The sequence below is a fragment of the Artemia franciscana genome, chromosome 10 (assembly GCF_032884065.1).
Source record: "Artemia franciscana chromosome 10, ASM3288406v1, whole genome shotgun sequence".
Classification (NCBI taxonomy): domain Eukaryota; kingdom Metazoa; phylum Arthropoda; class Branchiopoda; order Anostraca; family Artemiidae; genus Artemia; species Artemia franciscana.
In genome coordinates this window covers 32,042,502-32,064,170 of record NC_088872.1, presented here as the reverse complement: position 1 = coordinate 32,064,170, position 21,669 = coordinate 32,042,502, and the positions used below count along the sequence as shown (strand labels likewise).

At 36.2% G+C, this 21,669-nt stretch overlaps 1 protein-coding gene across 1 annotated transcript in view; it reads right to left on the bottom strand.

Moving 5' to 3' along the window:
- Positions 1-21,669, bottom strand: part of LOC136032076 (uncharacterized) — a 37,332-nt gene that overhangs the window by 4,417 nt on the left and 11,246 nt on the right. Inside the window, exons 3-5 of the mRNA XM_065712199.1 lie at positions 13,880-13,969; positions 7,452-8,048; positions 6,386-6,577 (exon numbers count right to left, since the gene is read on the bottom strand). Of these exons, the coding sequence (XP_065568271.1) occupies positions 6,386-6,577; positions 7,452-8,048; positions 13,880-13,969 (879 nt within the window). The remainder of the gene's footprint in view (positions 1-6,385; positions 6,578-7,451; positions 8,049-13,879; positions 13,970-21,669) is intronic.

The following is a 21,669-nucleotide window of genomic DNA, read 5'->3' as shown; positions in this document are numbered from 1 at the left end:
CTTTTATTTATTTACATTTTTTATTTAATCATCTGTAAAAGCCAAATGCCTAGGCGCTCTTTACGCTAAATTTTTTTTTTACTGTTTTAAAAAGTAAAGTTAACAGAAAGAGTCAAACTTTAGCGTAAAGAGCGGGGCGTTGAGGAGGAAAAGCCCCTTCATATACGGAGTAATTTCTGTTCGTTTTAAGCGCTTATGTCGCTCCTTACTTTCAGTTGAAAAAACTTGTTTTTTTTATTCAATCATCTGTACAAGCCAAATGCCTAGGCGCTTGATCCTATCTCCAAGGTGATTTTTTAGCAAAGAATTATTCGAATTAATTATTCAAATTACCTTTTTTTTAAAAAGAAAAATTAGGTTCTAAGAACTGATGAAAAAGTGCTTATCAGGAGTTGGACATTCAGTGATAGCAATAAAGTGAAACTCTTTACAAATATAATTGTTGCCACCATAACAACTTTTTGTCAGACCACCTATCCCTCCCTCCACAGAGAATGACTAGTGTAGGACCAAGGTAGCTGAGACTAAGACAACTGCACATGCTTCCCTCCCATGTTAATCTCTCCAAAGCCCAATACCTTATTCCCTTTCTTGAACTTCCAGTTTTCTTGAGATCCTTCCTTATGGCGTCTTCTAACCACATCTGGGGACGACCTACATTCTTTTTGGCCCTGGAGGAATGGCGAAAAAGCATGATCTTTGGCAATTAATCATTTTTCATTTGTAAAACGTGGCCAAGGCATTTGATCCTATCTCCAAGGTGATTTGTTAGCAAAGAATTATTCAAATCAATTATTCAAATTACCTTTTTTAAAAAAAGAAAAATTAGGTTCTAAGAACTGATGAAAAAGTGCTTATCAGGAGTTGGACATTCAGTGATAGCAATAAAGTGAAACTCTTTACAAATATAATTGTTGCCACCATAACAACTTTTGTCAAACTGACATATGGACCATTTGTTGATGATAAATTAGGATGAAAATGACGCAAATTATCCAGCAACTTTTGTATATAGCCTAGGGCACTAAGGCATTAGAGAGAAGGGGACTGAGATACATTTAAAGAGCAAGTTCATATTGTAAAGTAGGAATCAGATAGAATTAAAATAAATCTACCATTTGATTCCACATTCAATACTCTTTACAAATACAATAGGCAATTCTATCAAAATTGCATCCCAGTCCCCCTCCCACACCTGATGCCTGGATAAAGTTCTAGGTTACACCCAAAAGTCTGCTGATTATTATTATGGATTAGGATACAATTATTGACAAAGTTGAGTGGAGAAAAAAAGAGAAGAAAATGCAAGCAAATAAAATCAGAAAACCTTTGCATATAGCATAAGGCTATGTTGGGGCATTCGGGACTGATGGGACGCAATTGTAATGGCAATGACCATTATATTTAATAGTAGCACTAAATAGTGGATTATAGGGTATATTTCTTTTCTTTTCTACGAAACTTTTGGGTGTGGTTCTGGATGGGAAGCTTTTTGTTATTTTGGAAAGTGGTTGATATAGATAACTGAAACTTTGAAAATGGGTATAGACTCTAGAGCCTAACTTATTCCCTTGAAAGATTTTAAAATCTGCTTTTAAAGCCTCCCTTTTCAAAGGGACAGACCTTTGACAAATTTTTATAAAATTTAGTGTGTAAAACAGAAACCTCCAGAAATAAATATAAATCACAAAAGAGACCCAAAGAAATTCTTTTGCCTCTCAAAAGTGCTAAATCTAGATTTGTAATGTTTAAAACTATTTTGGAAAAATTAAATTAAAAAAAGATGTGCCTTAAATTTAAAAGAAGAAATCCTAAGAGGTCCTACGGATTAAATTTCTAGTCAAATCATTGAAATTGTGTTTTAAAACCTACAGTCAAATACAATTTGACTTAAACCAAAATAAAAAAAAAAATAGTTTTTCTTCCAAAGTTATGACAGGGGCTGCATTCCAGGTTCAATAAAAAGTTACGAAAAAGTTGTTTTTTTCAATTTTCCAGGTGACGTTTTGCAGCAGCTGGAACAACAGAAAAGTAACTTTAAATTTACTTTTTAAGTAACTTTTAATAGAAATAGTTAACAAGCATCTTTAGTGAACTAACTATGCATTATTATTATCATTGTTATTAATACAGTTTGAAACATATTGAAAGTATTATTAGATTAAATTATACCGAAAGAGTAATGAATGCGATTGAGATTCAAGAAGATACTACAGTTTGCAACCTGGAATAGAGTCAGGTAATGATAAAAATGTGTTCTATACAATTTTTGGAGCCTCAGAATACAAGGATAGGAACCTCGCTAAAGTTCTTCTACTGGCTGAATCAAATGTTTGCTCATAATCTAAAAACTTTTGTTCTAAGACCACAGTGGCTATACATGACAAGAGATGGTATAGCGAACGTAGCCCTGCTAGGGGGCACTGGGACATCATAGAGAGCTCTTTAAGCGTTGATTTGAACGGAAATTGCAAGTAGGGAGAGCAAGGCGTATCCATGCGATGAAAGCCAAATTCATAATCGTTGGAATGCTTCAGCAATCCTTATCATTCGTGTACTACGGTAATCCTTATCGTTCCATTTCGAGGGGGATTTTTACGATAACCTTTATTGTTGAATTTTGACGGAAATACTACGGCAATCCTAGCATATATTTGTAACATGGGAATACGACGACAAACGCTTGCTATTTATTACTGGTTGTTATATGACAGGTGCATTATCTATTTTATGTATTGGACTAGCAACACTGCGCACATTCCGGCAACACTGTTTTAAGAATTTTCATATTTTATTTAATTTAGCGCGAATACTTTGGCTAGCTTCCTTTTCTTTCTGATTTACAGTATTTTGCATCTGTTATCTCTTTTCGTGATTTTTCCCTAACGTTGAATATATAATCACTTTCCAAGCTTCATATCGGATAGGCTTAACTGTCTGGATAAATATCATATTTCTACGGCTTTACTAAAAGATTCAGATAAATTAATCCAAATGTAAAACGCACGAAACGTCACTGTTTCATCTTTTCCTGCGTGGATAAATTTTTGCGTATTTCATATGCACATATCGGAGAAATTTTCTTAATATGCGCCTTTTAGCAGCTTCCCTCCCACTCCAAGCTTTTTTTTTCCTAATGTTGAATATATAATCAACTAGCTGTTGGGGTGGCGCTTCGCGCCACCCCAACACCTAGTTGGTGGGGCGCTTCGCGCCCCCCAAGCCCCCCCGCGCGCGTAAGTCGTTACGCGCCATATTAGTTACGCGCCATTGTAGTTGTGTCCCTGTGTCCCACCTGTGAATAGAGATAGATATAAATATATGTTTTTAACTACGTAAAACATGCGAATATACAACATTCTTCGCTGTCCCATTGTCTGTGCATATAAATAGATTGTCAGGTTTACTGACTCTTGAACATGCAACATATAATTGTCCATGGGAAAAACAATCCGTATTCAGATCTATACCTCATTATTCTAATGATGTGTCCCTGTGTCCCGGTCGTCATTTATATTCCCTGTGTCCCGGTCGTCATTTGTGTCCCGGTGTCCCAGTTTGCAATTCCTCTTTGAGTGTCCCGGTCGTCATTTATATTCCCTGTGTCCCGGTGTCCCGGTCGTCATTTGTGTCCCGGTGTCCCGGTCTGTAATTTCTATTCGAACAATCCCTGTGTCCCGGTCGTCATTTATATATCCCGCCTGTGCCCCCGGCGTCCCCGTTGTAGTTGTGTCCCTGTGTCCCGGTCGTCATTTATATTCCCTGTGTCCCGGTCGTGATTTGTGTCCGGGTGTCCCAGTCTGTAATTTCTCTTTGAGGTTCCCGGTCGTCACTTATATTCCCTCTGTCTCGGTCGTCATTTGTGTCCCGGTCTGTAATTTCTCTTTGAGTGTTTTTTCTTTTTAGTTTTTTTTAGTTTTTTACCTTTTTTCTTTTTTCAGTTTTCTTTTTCTTCTTTATTTTTCAGCGTCACTATGAAGTACATATCGACGAACCTTTGTTTTTTTAACTTAAATCTGGTAGGCATTGATGACCTTATCCAAGTCAAAATCCCAAACCCAATCATCATTGCTATCATTTTCAGTTTTGATATGTTTTGACTCTCGCTGTCCAGGTGGATTTTCATCTAACTGCGCGGTTTTGCGTTCTTTAGCCGCAAGCCTGTTTTCTTGCTGTTCTTGTGATTCCTCGGAACGCTTTCTTTTCTTACTTTCTCTATCAGCAGCAAGTTTTTTGGCATAAACTCTTTGAGCAGCTTCCTCGGCTGTTGCCATTGTAGGTTCTTCAGTCATTTTACAATTAAACATTTTTCTGTGAACAAATGTCTTAAATACCGTTAATGACGTCACCGTCAAAGCAAAAATGACGACAACTAATTTCATGACGTCAGTCAACACAGAAACATGACGTCACCTGATCCACAGACAGACAGACAACTTATTTTTATATATATAGATATCCAAGCTTCATATCGGATAGGCTTAACTGTCTGGATAAATATCAGATTTCTAACGCCTGTGCTAAAAGTTTCAGATAAACTAATCCAAATATAAAACGCACGAAACGTCACTGTTTCATCTTTTCCTGTGTGGATAAATTTTTGGCGTAATTCATGTACACATATCGGAGAGACTTTCTCAATATGTCCCGTTTAGTAGCTTCCCCCTCCCACTCCAAGTTTTGACTCTTCAGATAGGCATGCATAATTTTATTATAACACTTCTTCGGATTAAGTAATAAATTTTAGACTCTTACGTGTTAGAATGGCTGAAGCCACGAGACACAGCTAAAGGCGAGCGGAGAGTTTGGATTTTATTTTAAGCACGATTTAGTTTTCCCAATTAAAGTCTTTTTAGTGTAATATGTCTTGATTTTCAAACAATTTAGAGGTTTTGTTTCACAGTGGAAACTTTTTTACGTTCACAATCTTAAAGTCTTTTCAATCTGAGAATTTTTATCTTTTAATTATCGAAACTTCTTATTTAATAGCGAAATATTTTTTTTATCTCTGCTATCTTTTTATTTTGGATCTTTAACTCTTCAAGATTTAATTTTCTCCAATTAAAACATTTATTATGCAATAAGTTTTGATTTTCCAACGATTTAGAGGTCTTATTTAATAGCGAAAGTCTTTCTTTATATCAGCAATATTTTATTTTGGACCTTTAACTCTTTAAGTTTATCCAATGACAAGAAAGTTATATTTCTCTAGCAACTTCAGTAAGGGCACGAATTGGTGAATATTTGGAATGTTTGCAGAGGCTACGCATGGTGGGTTGGGTCTAGTAGGGTTGTGATTAGGGAGTGTTAAGAAAATTATCCCGATAAGGATCCCTGAAGGACCTCCCAATAAATAGAATGGAAGCAACAAAATACATTTGGATGTTTTACAAATTGCAATTTGTTCGAAAGAAGGGATATCACATTAGCTAGGAAATGATCAGGTTCAACTTTTTTATTATTATATGGAAGAGAATATCGTGATCAGCTAAGTTTAAGGCTTTTTCAAGGAAATTTAAAGAGTAGGATGAGGAAACATTTGGCCTCTCGTGGATGCGCGAGTGTAATAGCCTGTCAGCAGCAGCGGCAGTAGGGGTTAAATCTGCCTATCTTGAAGTATACAATCGCATACGAAGTCTTAAATCACACAAATGTTCATCCGTTATTTTCCTCAATTTGAGTTGACTGTATCTGATCAGTTGTTCAAATATGTATATGTTACCGTGAATGTCCGCAAATTGGTGAATGTCGACATTCACCAATGAATGTCCGAAATACCTTTTTTCTCCTTGGATTTAGTCAGCGTTGCCAGTCAACTTTTTCAACTTAATGCAAAGTTTGATGATGGCAGGTCAGGTTAGAATTGATTAGGTTTGGTTAGGTTACCAAACCAAATTAAACGCAATCTAACCTAATCTAACCTGACCTAACATAATCTAACCTAACTTTAACTTTTACCATCATAGCTTGCATCTGACTGAAAAGGCTGAATCGAAAAGCTAATTGAATCCATGAAGAGAAAAAGGAATTTCGAACATTAACTGGTGAATTTCGACATTAACAATATTTTGGACATTTACGGCAAGATATATATGTATTATTTCTCATCTAATTATGTTTTTTCCTTGTTTATTTAGAACTACTATTGCGTACTATTCTGTGACTTGTTGTAACTTGTTATCCAGCCAATTGTTTGGCTTGATAACAAGTGACTTGTGATAAGTTTTAGGTTGTGATTTGTTTTAAAAAATTTTCCTAGTTTTTTTTTTCCTAGCATTATTCCTAGTTAAAAATTATCGAAGTTACTATTTGGCTTTCAGATCGAGTCAACTCAATTTAAAATAAATACGACTTGGAAAGTAAATTTCAAAAGTGTGAATCTTACGCGCATCTTTCTGTTTTAACAAGCTGGGTGAGCTCATTGTTTCCACCTTTCACATTCACTACAAACATCCAATTTCCTTTTGTATTAACTGCAGCTTTTGGAGATGCAAACTGAAATGTTGTTGGACACAAGGCATTCTCTTCATTTACTTGTCGAGCTGTACGATGGACAACAGCATTTTCTCGTGCATATCTATAAAGAATACAATTTTATTGACTTATCTGTGCAACACCATTATTATTGGTTATGAAATATGGCACTATTCATCCCTGTCGAAATTCAAAAATTTTGCTTAGGTTCGATTTCGAGTTGGATACACCGTTTGCAGTAGTCAATTTTCTATAATATTGGTATGCTTCTCAATTATACTTAAGATTGCTAAAAATTCAATTTATAAATTTGTAATCATTTTCCAAGCAATCTCGTAACTTTAAAAACACTCAAACCCCTATTTTGCAGAAAGAACGTTTTTATGTGTCATGGCTGGGGTCTCTGTGTAGGTCTTTTATTTAGTTTATATTATAAATCAGATTTTTAATTTAACCAATTCAATTAACGATTCCAAAATACTTTACGTGAAAAGCCATTGGTGGTTTTAATTCCCGAAAATTCCCGAATGGTTGTTAGGTAGAACTTTTAGACCCTATCTTTCGCAAATTCTTTTTTCACTTATTTAATTTTGTAAAAAATATATTGAAAAATGGCCGAATCAGATTTTTCTAAATGTTATCATAATACCACAATTAAGACAGATATTAGTTCCATTTTAGGAACGGAAACTTTGTAAAACTTAGCATGCAGTTAAATATCGAGCAATTCACTTTCGGTAACACAGTACAATTCAGTAATTTCTGGACGATTTTAAAGCAACTTATGTTCTGTTTCTCAGTAATGAAGAGGAGAGAGGAAAGAGAGAGAAAAGACAGGAGGAAAGAGAGAGAAGAAGAGGAAAAGAGAGGGAGGGAAAGAGAGAAAAAGAGACAGAGAGAGGAGGAGAGAAAGATAAAAAGGTATTGAGAGAGTGTGTGAGGAAACTAAATCAAAACAAAAAAAAAATACAGCTTACTTCTCCCACCAAGGTTCTTGTGGCGTAAAAGCCGTATAAGAATATGTCTCTGGTTTTTGCTGGAAATAGCTTTGCTGTGATCCTTGATGCTGGGGTGTTGTTTTTTGCTGTGCTTGTTGCTGGGAGACCGTTTGCTGATGTCCTTGTGGCTGGAATACATCTTGCTGCTGTCCAAGTCGCTGAGAAACAGTTTGGCGCGGTCCGTACTGTTGGAAAGCAGTTTGCTGTTGCCCATGATGCTGAGGAACATTTTCCCGAGGGCTATACTGTAAAGGCGTAGTTTGAACTGGTCTGAAACCAGTACCTGAGGGTATTCTGAATCCCTCGTTTGTAATCGGCCTTTGCTGGGAAATCTTGTTTGTGTTTATTACCGGTTGTTTGTTTATAGCCACCTGAGGTATAGTTGTTGGCAAACTCTGGTTTGAAAATGTCCGGATTGTATTAGTTGGCAATGGTTGGGAAAATTTTGGTTGACCAGTTGAGAGCTTTGTCTCGTTAAATTTTCTGAGATTTGAGCCTGGTATGATAACAGCTTCATTAGATGGTGCTTGAATAGGTGTTGAAGCTTGAACAGGAAGCTTTGGACGTGCTGGAGGTCTGAAAATAATCACAGTATAAAGAAAATCAGTTATATTTTTTGGAAAAAAGATTTTGAATTATGCTTAAGTGTTTCAATAATAGTTTTGCGAGCAAAAAAAAAAAAAAAAAAAAAAAACTACAAAAATGCGGTAAAGCCTTTATCAAGCGGAAAATATATGTCCAAATTGGGAAAAGAAATTTTCCGGTGACATAATTCGTTTTAGTCGAACTTTAGGTGGTTACACATGTTGGTTGTAGAAGATGTTGGCGTAGTATGAGCAAGGCACCGGTACGAGGGTATGTTGCTGGAGTAAAAATTACACCAGGCTACTTAATACTGACTCTTAAAATCCATCGGTGGCTCTACTAATAGATAACACACCTATGGCTGCTATTCAAATGAAAATTTCTATAGGCTATAATTATAAAATAACACAGGTAACCTGGAATCATAAAAAAAAATCTCGGAACTGGGATTCTTTCGAATAGTTAACAAAATGCTTTGGTATAACTTTGGACAACCAATCTAGGTTGTCCAAAGTTATTGTACATGCGTGAATATAACCGAACAGTAATCATAACTGGAGGATAAATTCCTTTAAATTCCGATGTGGCTGCCTCGTGGTATTCCCTGCGAGGGGTTTCAAACTGAAACTAGGAATTCAAGTCTCTCTACTTATACTAATTGTAATCTTATAATGTTTGCTAATTATAATCCGGGGACAAAACTAGACAAAAGGTGCACAGTGGATACAAAAGAAAGGAATCACTTCTATTCAACTCTAAATCTGTCACAAATGTAGAGGTAATACACAGTACCGAAAAGGCCTATATTCTCCGTTGAAGTTTTTTTGCACACATTTAAAACCACACAAGCTTCACGACACCTGCCTTCGCGCGCGCGCAATGACAAATGTTTCAAATGCAAAACCAAGTAACAACTGAAACTATGGCTCTGAAGGCTGACGGCTTAGGAAATTTCCCAAATTGCGCGCTATGAAATGTGTGTCATGTTTAGAGAAACATTCGCTGCTGTATATTACCTCTACTGCAGTCACAAAACTGAACTAAAACTTAAATACACTACTTCTGGTTTTCAATGCCTGGGCAGGAAAAAAGTGGCTAATCGTAGGCAGACATGACCAGTTGATGTGATAAATAGAAAATAGTGACTGGAGGAAAGCAAATCAAAGACTCGAGAAGTTACTTCCTTTGCTGTCAAGCCACCATTAAAAGGGTGACTCATCGCTTTGAAACCGAGAATATTCCAACTTAATAACGCAGTCATACTCTGTGAAAAGGTTTACTTAGCCTCGCGATTAATGATAACATAAAAGATTTACAAAAGGGAAAAGAAAATAAAAGACAAATATCTGATTGATAGCTGGGTGTCCAACAACACTCAATCTGACCCTACTATGGAAAATATTACACACAGGAAAAAGTCTTCTGCTTTGTATTAGCTGCAACTTCGATAAGAACGAATCACGTTGTCAATAACAGCTTTGCTGCCAAAATATGCACTTTTTTGTAAAAAAGAATAGTATCTTATGTTAGATCATCCTTACCGAAGTGGCTCTTAAAACTAAATCACCATAGACAGTCGCTTTTCTTTAACATAAATTTGTGCTACTGTGCAATGACGGGGACAGGGGCTCTAACCGTGTCAGATGGATTCAGAAGCTGAATTCGAAACTATACTCTTTGGGAATTTGGATTCCCCTTTCTTTTAGAGGGCGGGTGAGACTGTATTAGGTCCTGGAGGAGATATAAAAGGCAGTGAAAATGCAGTACGATCTTGAAAAAATAATAAGTATAACCGAGCAAAAATTGTACCTGGAGATTAAATCCCTTTGAACCCCAATATGGTAGCCCCTTGATATCCTCTTCCAAGAGATATCCAATTAAAAATAGGAATTTAACTCTTCCTACTTATGCGAATTGTATCCTTATAGTATTTACCACCCTAGCTGGGAAACATTATTGTAAGATTAGTCTGAGCCCAATTTATATGGCTCCCACAGTGTGATTTTGTTACTACAGGAAACACTAAACAGGGCAATTTATTGTCAAATGAGCCCTTAAATATCTTTCTATGACATTTCAGTGCCCAACTACTAGCAACGATTAAAACATAACAAAAGGAGACACATCACCAAATCCCATGTGAAAAACAATCACTTCTCCTTGTTGCTTAAGATGGGGAACAGTAATTCTCCTAAGTGAGTTTTTTTCTATAGAGTTTTCAGTACAATTTTCTGTTCGACCGGCACCAGTTTTGTGGGTTTCCACACTATTTTTGAGTTTCCCGTAAATTAATTTTCATAATAAAATTGTACTATTAAGATTATTCAAAAACATAGTAAGAAGAATTATCGGACTCTTTAGACTATTTTGATCAGGATGGCTTTGGATTGAATGTTTTTGGAAGCTAGGCAACTAAAAAGGGCATGGAAGGACCTCTTCCATGACAATGTTTCAATATCTCCTGAAAGTTTCCCTTCTCCTAATGATAAATCCTGTATGCTAACAATGCACGAACTGCATAATTTACAATTCTTGCACAGGGGCTGTGGGGGGCATGTCATCCCATGGTATAGCAATTGTACCCTTTGACCAATTTGAACAAAATGACAGTTTCAAAATTTCAATCAGTGTTGAGCAGAGGAGGCATCTAAAAAGTGCAAGGGGGCCTGATTTGCGTCTAATCTCTCTTCAACATCTCGACTTGATACCCCCAGCCATTCCTTATATATTTGTGATATTCCCTTTTAACAACCAGCAAGCACATACTTTGTTTTGACTGTGTTTGGCATCCCACAGATGCAAAGCTATAGCAAAAAGGTTGAAAGTGCCTTAGGTGTGATAATGTGCGCCAAAGGGTGTAATCAGGCGGGTACAATCTGCAACGCTAGCCTCAATTGCCAGGAGTCATCAGAAGAGACAATATGGGGAAATTTCTTTAAATTTAAGTGATCTATTCTAGTGTAAACGGACATTTTTGTAGGAAAATATCTGTAAAATACATTAGGCAGGATAATGTACACCAGAGGGTGCCGTGTACCACATTTTGTGGAAAAAGGATGAAAGTGCCTTAGGTGTGATATTGAACCTCAGAGGGTGCCATCAGGCAGGTACATTATCCCACATTGGCCTCGATTGCCAGGAGTCATCAGAAAAAACGCTATTGGGGATTTTTCATTAAGATTAAGCAATCGATTCAATTGTAAACGAATGTTTTTGCAAGAAAATTCCTGAAAAACGCATTAGGTATGATAATGCACCTCAGAGGGTGTCGTGTGCCAGCCATTGAGTGGCACAGGCTGGGAATCGCCAGAAAATATTTTTATCATTTAGCAATGATTGTGGAAGGCTCATTTAAGATTTTTTTTAAAATTCTATTATAGAAATAAAAAAAAAAATAAAAAAAGGATTTAAAGTATATTTGTATGATGGAAATATCTGAGAATGCCTAATGAATGGCAATAAGAATCATAGAAATATCATGGGGCAGGCAATCTTTACAAAATCAGTGGAAATAAGGGGGAGGCCCATTCAATTTTTTTTTTAATTCAGTGTCCTTTTAAGTGTCCATAATATTGATTTCAGTGCCTTAAGAATAATGTGTTTTAATAATGCTTGCACATTCGCTTATAAATAAGACGTGTATGTACAAAAGAGCCTTCATTCTTGAGATTTCTTGTTCCAAGAGGAAACTTCATTATATTTCACTAGTACAATTTAATACATCTTGTAGCCTCTGTACAAAGGTATGTTTGTTCTAGATTTCCTCTAATAGAGCTTTAAAATTCTGTGTTGCGAAGAGGAAAAGATAGACTTTTGAGTGCATATGAAGGTGTACTATATTCTAGCCATAAGGATATTCTTGGTTTTATATCATCTCTGATAGCAAATTCAAGTTCCAATGGAGTAAAAGCATCCATTAGTAAAATTTTGCTAAGAACAATTCACCATGTTACCACTCTGATAATTTTCGCTAACCCATTACTTAACATGCAGATTTACTTAATACATCAACTGTCAGCAGCATTGGGATACTGGAACGCTCTCGTGGTGAAAGGATTTGTAATATGGAATCAGTAGCGTGTCATGTAGAATCTCTTTCCCGAATCAAAATATTATTAATAGTTTGCTGCTCAAGCTGTCTAAGGCTCTGGTCTGATCATTGGGGAAATCTCTGGTCTTACATTCGATTCCTAAAGTGGACAAAAATCTTGAAGAAAAACTGCCTTGAAAGAAAAGAACGCCTTAAGGGAAAAAAGAAAACACCTTGAAGAACATAAAATGTTGAAGAAAATACCCTAAAGTATTATGTAGCATCCCATGTGTGCAATGTCATTACACAACAGTCACGTGTGCATCACCATCTGAATAAATCTAACGAGTCACGCAAGATTACTCCTCAAGATAGGTAAACACTCCCTATTACGGGTAAAATAGGTGTATTATAGTATTACGTAAGACCCACGTGTGCGTAATAACGTCTTGAGGGACTAGTACTTTCAATAGTATAGCCTCTATGGGTGTGCTGTAACAGATTGAGCCGTCACTACTCTTGACCACTGCCATAATTATGGCCCCCAATATTATTGGTTTACAGAGTTATCTTCCCATTCTTCCAAACTTTTTTCAACTGCGAAAAAACGCCCTGGGCCTTCGGTATTCTATTCTTAACATTTCCATGGCACCCGCCGTCTTTACTAATTATAATACCAAGTTAAGTGAAGCTGTCCACTTAATCGATCTTCTTGTTACCAAACATTATCTCTTCATCTTCAATTTTCACTAGTCTTAGCGATTTAGTCTTGTTGACATTAATTTTTAAAAATATTCTTGCACCCTGAACTTGCAAAACCTCTAACAATTGATTCATTTTGCCAACGTTTTCATCTAGGATGCTTAAATCATCAGTACAATCTAAGTCTAGGAGCGTTTTATTCCCCATCTGATTCCGTGATTCCCATTGCATTTGCTCTGCTCTAAGGGACAAACCTCATCAAAATGACCCATATAAATGGGGGTAGAAAGCAAGCTTGCTTAACTGCTTAAAGCTTGCTAAAGCAAGCCCGCTTTGATACGAAACTAGCAACAAACCTCATTTACTCCCTTTGCCGCTGCAATGTTATTCTCGTACATAGCCCCAATAACTTTAATGTATTTATCTGGTATACCTTACAAGAATAAGACCTTTGCTAAATCTTTTCTATCAGCTGAATCAAACGCTTCCTCATAATCTATAAAACTGAGGACTAAAGGTGTTTGACGACGGAGACACTTCTCAGTTATTAATCTACGATTGAAAATTTGGTCGACGCACTCTCTACGTTCGCAAAATTACACTCTTCTTCTTTTCAGACTTTATCGACTGCATCCCTAAATATAAAAAGTATCGTCATACTAAGTAATTTGCTTCGTAGAGTAACCAGGCTAAGCACCCTATGTTTGCTCCTTACTTTCGGGCGTAATTAAGAAAGCATGACTAGCAACCTAGCTTTCACCTAACCAAGGAATACAAGCACCAGCACATGAAATACAAGCACCCTATGTTTGCTCCTTACTTTCGGGCGTAATTAAGAAAGCCTGACTAACAACCTAGCTTTCACCTAACCAAGGAACCTTAAGGCTTTTACTATAACATTATTCGTGTAAATGCTCCGTTACTTATAAATTCGGTATCTATCTAAAAAAGAAAGATAAGACATAATTCATAATTCTGCATAGGAGTCCAAAGATTACTGCATTTTGAAATATGAAAAACAAATAAAACGGCTGTTTAAGGATTAAGTACAACAGGTAACTAAATAAAAAAAGTATGAGCAAATACTTACATGAAAATTGGTGAACTTTCACTGCTTTCGCTTGTCAAAAGAGAATCAAAGTCGTACTCCAAATTATCGAGTAGATAACGAATTAATTCTCTGAAAAAGGAGCATCCGTTTAAACAATTGTTACAGATTTGGCTGCACTGCATGACAAATTATGACAATTCCAAACATAGAAAAAACTAGATGCCAGTCCTTAGTAAAAATCTAAGGACTTTATGTTGACCCGTAAGAAAAAATAGGATGTATAGACAGTAGCAAAAAGTAGCGAAAGAGAGGAGAAAAGAGCCCCTTTCTCTCCCGACCATATAAACCATAAGGGGAATCAAGGAATTGAAAATTAATTGACAAAATTTTAAATAGTCTAAATACTTCTAGTATCAATAATAGTCTTAATTAAAAACCCGTCACAAAGAAAGAACGGAGTACTGTAAAAAGGAAAAAAAAGCGCCAAGCGAGGACTAAGCCCTGCAGTTAGTCTCATACTTTGGGACATGCATTCTCGACTGCTTATTCAATTAAAATTACCGCCCCATAGAATATGCCTCCAGTTGCTTGAACAAAAACTATTCCGGTTTTAAAAGGTGCACGCCAAGGAGAAGTTTCCTTATCTGGTCTATTTAATAACTACGTCCTTGACGCTCAGGATCTATATCCCTCCTCATTAATTTTACCGTCAAGAAATCTGTCACTAATTTGTTATGCTGACGATGTTCCGAATCTTATTCGCACCCTGCAACGAGTCAGTGATTTTTTTTTCTATCCTCCAAGCAGAATACCTTCAGTTTCGTCTACATTTTAATTCTGCCAAGTCGGAAATAGTCTTTTTTAACTGGAGGACTGATCTATTAAATTCAGTCAAACTTGAAAATTCTTCGATTCAACCTGTCCATCACCTCGTGTATTCTAGTCTCCCCACAGGTTCGTTTATACACCACACCCGTAACCTCCTTATTGAACATTTAACCCACCGCATTTCCGCTTCTTATGCGTCAATAATTTCCTGCAAGTTCAGATTCAACCGGCATTTGCTAGCTAGCCTTTTCAATGCAATAGCTCTCCCTCACATTCTGTATATTTCACTCTTTTGGAAACTGTTAACTAATACTGACCCAACTAAAATAAGTCCACTCTTCTTCCGTTTTGCAAAATATTTACCCCGCCTTCCACCCTGGCAAACCAACACAAAAATTATCCCTCAGTTTAAAATTGCTGACCCGAATATTGCAGTAACTAGAGTAATAGATAAACACAATAAAAAAGTGAATATGACTGCCCTGGGGTGCTACTCTGTATCATTTCAGTAGTCCTTGCCTTTTTTTTTCTTTTTTTGAATTGCTTACTTCGTACTTTTGCTGTTTTTACTTATGTTGTTGTTGTTTGTTGTTTTCCTTTTTTCTCTCTTTTTTGCTCTGTCTTGTTCAAAACTTTGTATTATTGTATGTCTGTGTCACGACCTTACATCGTGCAGTAATCTTTATTAGACTTGGTATTTACCAAGTGACATATAGCGATCGCAAATTCTGTCGGTCTGTCCCGGTTTTGGTATTTTGGGTAGTTCTAGATAAGCTAGGACGTTGAAATTTGGATGGCATATCAGGGATCAAACCAGATTAAATTAGATATAGTCGCTTCCCCTATTCGACCATCTGGGGGGGGAGTGGGGGACGGTTAATTCGAAAAATAAGAACAAATGAGGTATTTTTATCTTACGAACGGGTGATCGGATCTTAATGAAATTTGATATTTTGAAGGATATCGTGCCTCAGAGCTCTTATTTTAAATCCCAACCGAGTCCAGTGACATTGGGAGGACCTGGAGGGGGGAACCTGAAATCTTGAAATCCCACTCAAATATAATACGGGAAGGCACTTACTTTCTTCTGTTTATGGTATCTAAATTTTTAGCGATAATAAAACTCGCCAAGTGGTCCTGTTAGTGGAACGATTCAGTAATTAAACTGTTTTTCAAAAAAGGGAGGTAGATCAGATTACTGAGATTTTAGGGGAAACATTTAGGGAATTCACTAGGGAAAGTTTTGTAAAGTTTTACAGTTTAGTTATGTTAAAAAGATGACTGGAGAAGAATTTTATCTCAAATAGAGTTAAATTAAGTTTCAGAGAAGGTTATAGAGCGGTAGACACTTTGTTTTTGCTAAATGTTCTAGCACCTAAGTACACGCGAGGTAAAGGTAAAAAGTTGTTTATTAGTTTTATACCCTAAAAAGAGCATACGACAACGCTTATTGATCGCTAATATATCTGTCGTTGAGGCAGGTTTGGGGTAGATATTCTAAGTATTTACAAGTGGTGGAGGAGAAACAGGGGCTGCATACTACCACCTTAGTTGCTTTTTCAATACAAAAATAGCTCGAAGCAATTTATGATAGGTAATACCGCACCTCTGTTATCAATAAGTATGTCGATGATGTGTATCCTAGTGTTTGTACATGGCATACACTTCTTATGGCTAAAGGCAGGAATAACCTACAAATCGTCATTAACTCATTTCACGAGTATGTAAGATTAAGGGAACAGAAACACAAAAAACTAGTAATGATATTTAGGCCTAGAGGATGCGTAAATGAAGAGGATAATATTAGTTTTGCGGACCTGAGATCCAAGTTAATGATGAACGAAATTATCTTGATTGAAAACTTAAGGCAAAAGGTAAACTGTTTAGTATGCAAAATCTTGACAAAAACACTAAAGCACAGCTTTGCAACAAGTTGATTTTTAGAAGCCACATGAGGTCTGCATAGAATGTTAAAATGCAAAAACGTATATCTAAGACTAAGGTAGACGTGGTAATTTGTCGTGGCTCAGAGTTATTTGAGGAATCTTTTAGAGAGTATAGTTTCAAATAGCCTAGTAATAAAGAGATTTTGAACCATTTTGGTTTAGAAGTGCCAGGCTATTAGTTATGGTTAGGTTTTAGATTAAAAAATGTTTGTCCACCGGGAACACGACGGGTAAAATCAGCATATTTTGGGTCAATTAGATTCGGCAGCGTATTCTTGGACTAACCAAATTAAGAAAAATATAGAAAATTGCAAACTGGCCGAGGTTTAGAATGAGTGTAAGGTTTTGGTCATGGAAACTGGTAGCATTAAAAAAAAATGACTTTAAAAAAAAAGAATTTTTGAAATTTACTATCGATATAGAGATACTTCTGAGAATCTAGAATAGTTTCGTGGACATAAAAAGAGAAGTGATGAGAAAATTGAACTGCAGTGTGATTTGTTTGCCTCTTGGCGAAAGTAGACTGTATATTGGTAAAGATTGAAAAAAGAGGGTACATATTCATCCGGAATGTGTGGATGTGAAAATGAAAGTGCATTTGGGCGAGTGTGAATTAGTGAAGCATTTATGGTTGGATGTGGGAAGTATGACGAAGAGTGGCTGTTATGTCTGGTCAGGAACGGCTGGGAAGATCTTTCCGACTAAGAATGGATTAGGTATATAGTATATCGGGTTCATATAGGGGTCCATAGTATATCTGTAAATCTTCCTTTTGCTAAGTTCAATTTATTTGTGTATACCTCCCTAGATTATATTAAAGGAAGAACTTTGACCTTGATTAATGTTTTCAGAAAACAATTGAAGTAGAAGGTCGTATGTCAGTAGTCTCATATTCCACATTTGCACAAAAATAGTTCATCGGAAAATTAATGAAACATCAGGGTGGTTAATTTAGAAATAAGTAATTAACCTAGTATAGGTTGTCAAATCATGACATTTGACAACCTATCAAATCATGGCAAATTATTCGTTAACAGCACCTACCCACAGTAGTACCTCTGTGTCATTGACTGGAACCACTGACATACACTGTTATATTTAGTTTCATTTGGAAGTGTTTATTCCTGGGACGTGCAAAACTTGTCCTTACTAATTTAAGAACCTGTTTCTTCTCGAGCTCTTGAGCAGTTTCTTAATTATGTGCTTCAAGGACTTTAAAGTACCAAGGATAACAAACAAAACTTTTTTTGCACCCTGGACTTATCTTAGGCCTTCCTATCTGAAAACCCTGATTTTCTCGGATGGTTATTTTTGTTGTTGTATCAAAATTATAAAATGTTCGGGACAGTGCCACATTTTTATCATTGCTGCAACACTGAACTGTGAAAATAGGTGAAGGAAACTTGTTACTTATTTCTGACAATGCCTTTCGTGCGTAAAAATTCAAACATTATCGGTATGTTGATTCAAAGAGACAGCTACACTTTCAAAAGCAAGCAACACCTTTTTAAGTGTTTCTTGCCATGGGGTTTTGACGGAAGCTGTCATTTCTCCCAGAACCAAAGGAGATTGTTCCTGGAATTCTCCCCACGAAAAACTCCCTCCGGATAATTCCCCCATGAAAAAGTCCCCTATGCAAAAGTGAGCAGCAACAGAGAAAGTACAAAATAGGTACCTCAGAATGTCCATCATATGTCCCTAGGGTTGCGAAAAGACCAGATATCAAAAACAGTTTTAGAATAAAGGCTGGTTGGTCTTCAATTACTTTCGACTCATAAAAAGGACTAGAACTCTCGTTCCCCGATCGAATGAGCATCACCCCAAGTTTATAAGACCACGAGAGGAAGGTGGGGATGAGGAAGGGGCAGCCTTTCCTATACGGAACATATTCTGGAGTTTCATATTGCTCTTTGTTTTCATAGAAAAGAAACCGCATCATTTTCCTTTAAAATGATCCATTAAATAGCTCCCTACGATGTTCCCATCCCAAGCTATCTGAGCAGAAAGAGAAAACAAAAAAAAGATAACGTAAATGCAGAATATCATGGATTCACCCACTTTTCTTGATTTTCAAGCCAAATATATTTTCCTTGTTGTTCAAGCCAAGAGACAGTAGGTTTCCTATATTGGGGTTTTGGACAAGACGGTTCTAATAGTGTACACCTTGTTTTAATCTGATTATATTTTTAGGAGTTATGGTTTTTGTAGTTTTTACTAAGGGGTGTAATCGTCTCTTACTAGGTTACTAGCTACCGCTGCATCCCGAATATATGCGATCAAAATTACATAGTCCCCTTTTATAATGAATTATATCGATTCTTTATGTAATATTTCATTATGTCGACTTTCCAAACCCAATCATCACCCAAATCTTTTTGAAATGCAGCTATTCAAGGGTCTACGATTTCATTATTACTGTTTCTACTGCTACAACCATGATTTAGAGTTTATTTAATTTTAATTCTTTAGGTATTAATGGATACAGTTTGGTCTTTAATATAATCTCTTACAAAGAAACCTGATTACAAACAGGGAAAAGGTAAGCGGTTTTTCTTCTTTGGAATAGTAAGAGACGATCCTCAAAGCATCAGGCAGCTAACTAAGTCCAAGATACACAATGGTTAGTTCATCTAATGATCCTCTTTTAATATCAATATTCTTTTGATCTGGCACTATTTTTAGGAGTTATGGGCGATTATATTTCTTAATGTTGGACGTGATTATTTCTTATTGGGTTGCTAGCTACTGCCAAAACTCGGACTACTAAATATATATTTAAGTTTTCGGGCTTCAGGGATAAGTTCTATCAAATACGTATATCACCTGCTGTTAGAATTCTTTGCCATATGAACGTTTCAAGGTGAAATTTCTGGTTTGAATTGAAAAATTAAAATTATTACCTTAGTAGTCAAGAAGCGTCGTTAATCTTATACAATACAATTACTTCGACACCATAAATATTTCTGCAGCTTGCAGTTAAATAAAATTATTCTGTTTAAAATTTTCAGGAATTATTCTAGTATCAATTGAGAAATAAGATTTTTTGTTAAAACCCGCCTAAAATTACTGCATTTTCCGTAACAATGTCTATATGTTTTTTATAATGGTACAAATTCTTTTTAAAAATATTGTTTTATTTTGAATATTTTCTTTTATAATTACAAAAGCGCGTAGATGTGACAAATTCCTGATGTTAATTACATAAGCTCCTACAGTGTTGTAAAAAAATATATGCAGTTTTCGTAAAAATTATAAAAAGTTTCTAATCACATCAATTTCGTTTAAAATGAGCCATTAAGCAACTCCTTACGATGTTCCTGTGCCCCAAGATAATAACAGCATAGACCAGAAATCGTTCTGGATACCAATGAATATCTCCAGCCTCGCTCCTTCCTTAGAGCTAATTCTGTATTTATCTGAAAACCCAATGAGAGTTAGGATGTTTTGGCGTTAAATTGCACGCTTTGAGGCATCTGCCCCCCTCCCTAACTATAAGACCTTTTGACTCGTTTGAGCAAAATGACAGTTACGAAATTTTGACCATTGTTAAGAAGATTTTTGCAATCGAAAGCGTCGTTAATCAGTGAATGAATGAATAATGGCTAGCAGATGTTTGTAGGAAATCGAATGCTGCATTAGCAATTTTGTATACTGTGCACCGAGTTGTCCAACATTTTTTCTGGAGCAAGAATTTAACTTGTTATAGAAATTCGACTTTTGATTATACTTTGCCTGTATCTGTTTTATTCACACAGGATCCGTCAGTTCCAGAACATGAAGCAGGAAGTTAAATGCATTTTCTATTTTTCTGTCAACTTTTAAGTTTATTTTTTATTTTTTTCACATCTCTTACCCGAAGTCTGGGAAATCCAATAAACCACCGGATATGGTCTATGTGCTTTATATGGTTTGGAGCCCCCTATATTGAAAAACGACAGAAATTAGCTATTTGCATTAGTAGCAGTAACCCATTTAGCTTCGCTCTTTACTTCCATCAGAAAAACTTTGCTTTAGAAAAGTTATTAAAATTCCAATTGAAACTTTCCTCTCCCAGCAGTTGGAAATATCATTATTCATCTTCTTCCTTTTAGGCAGTAATTCAATTTCATCTCATGAAAGGAACATGCAATTTGGCTCGTTATTTCAGTCTGTCACAGCTCTGCTCTCCAGGTGATGACAGCACTAATGAGTTATGACACAATAGTAATATTTTTCACATTATCAAACAGTTCGTGGTAACGAACTGTAGTAAGGAGCGACCCGGCTCAATAGTAAACGAAACTCTAAAAAACGGAATTTCGATGCTAAAAGATACATCAAAAGAACCAGTTTTTTATGCTGATTTTAAATATATAAGTTTCATCAAATTTAGTCTTTGTCGTCAATAGTTACGAGCCTGAGAAAATTTTTCTTATTTTGGAAAATAGGGGAAAACAACCCCTAAAAGTCATAGGATCTTAACGAAAATCACACCATCGCATTCAGCGTATATTGAAGGTCAATTTACAAAAATGCAGAATTTCGTATTTTTCTGCCAGAAGACAGATCACGGGTGCGTATTTATTTGTTTTTTTTTTTTTCTTTTTCCCAGGGGCCATCGTATCGACCAAGTGGTCCCAGAGTGTTGTAAGACGGCTCATTCTAACGAAAATGAAAAGTTCTAGTGCCCTTTATAAGTGACCAAAAAAACTGGAGGGCACCTAGGCCCCCTCCCACGCTCATTTTTCCCTAAGTCAACGGATCAAAATTTTGAGATAGCCATTTTGTTTCGCATAGTCGAAAACCACAGTAACTATGTCTTTTGGGATGACTTACTCCCCCACAGTCCCTGGGGGAGGGGCTGCAAATTACAAACTTTGACCAATGTTTACATACAGTAATGGTTATTGGGAAGTGTACCGACGTTTTCAGGGGGACTTTTTTGGTTTGGGTGTGGGGTTGAGGGGAGAGGGCTATGTGGGAGGATCTTTCCTTGGAGGAATATTTCATGGAAGAAGAGAAATTCAATGAAAAGGGCGAAGGATTTTCTAGCATTACTATTAAAAAAACAATGAA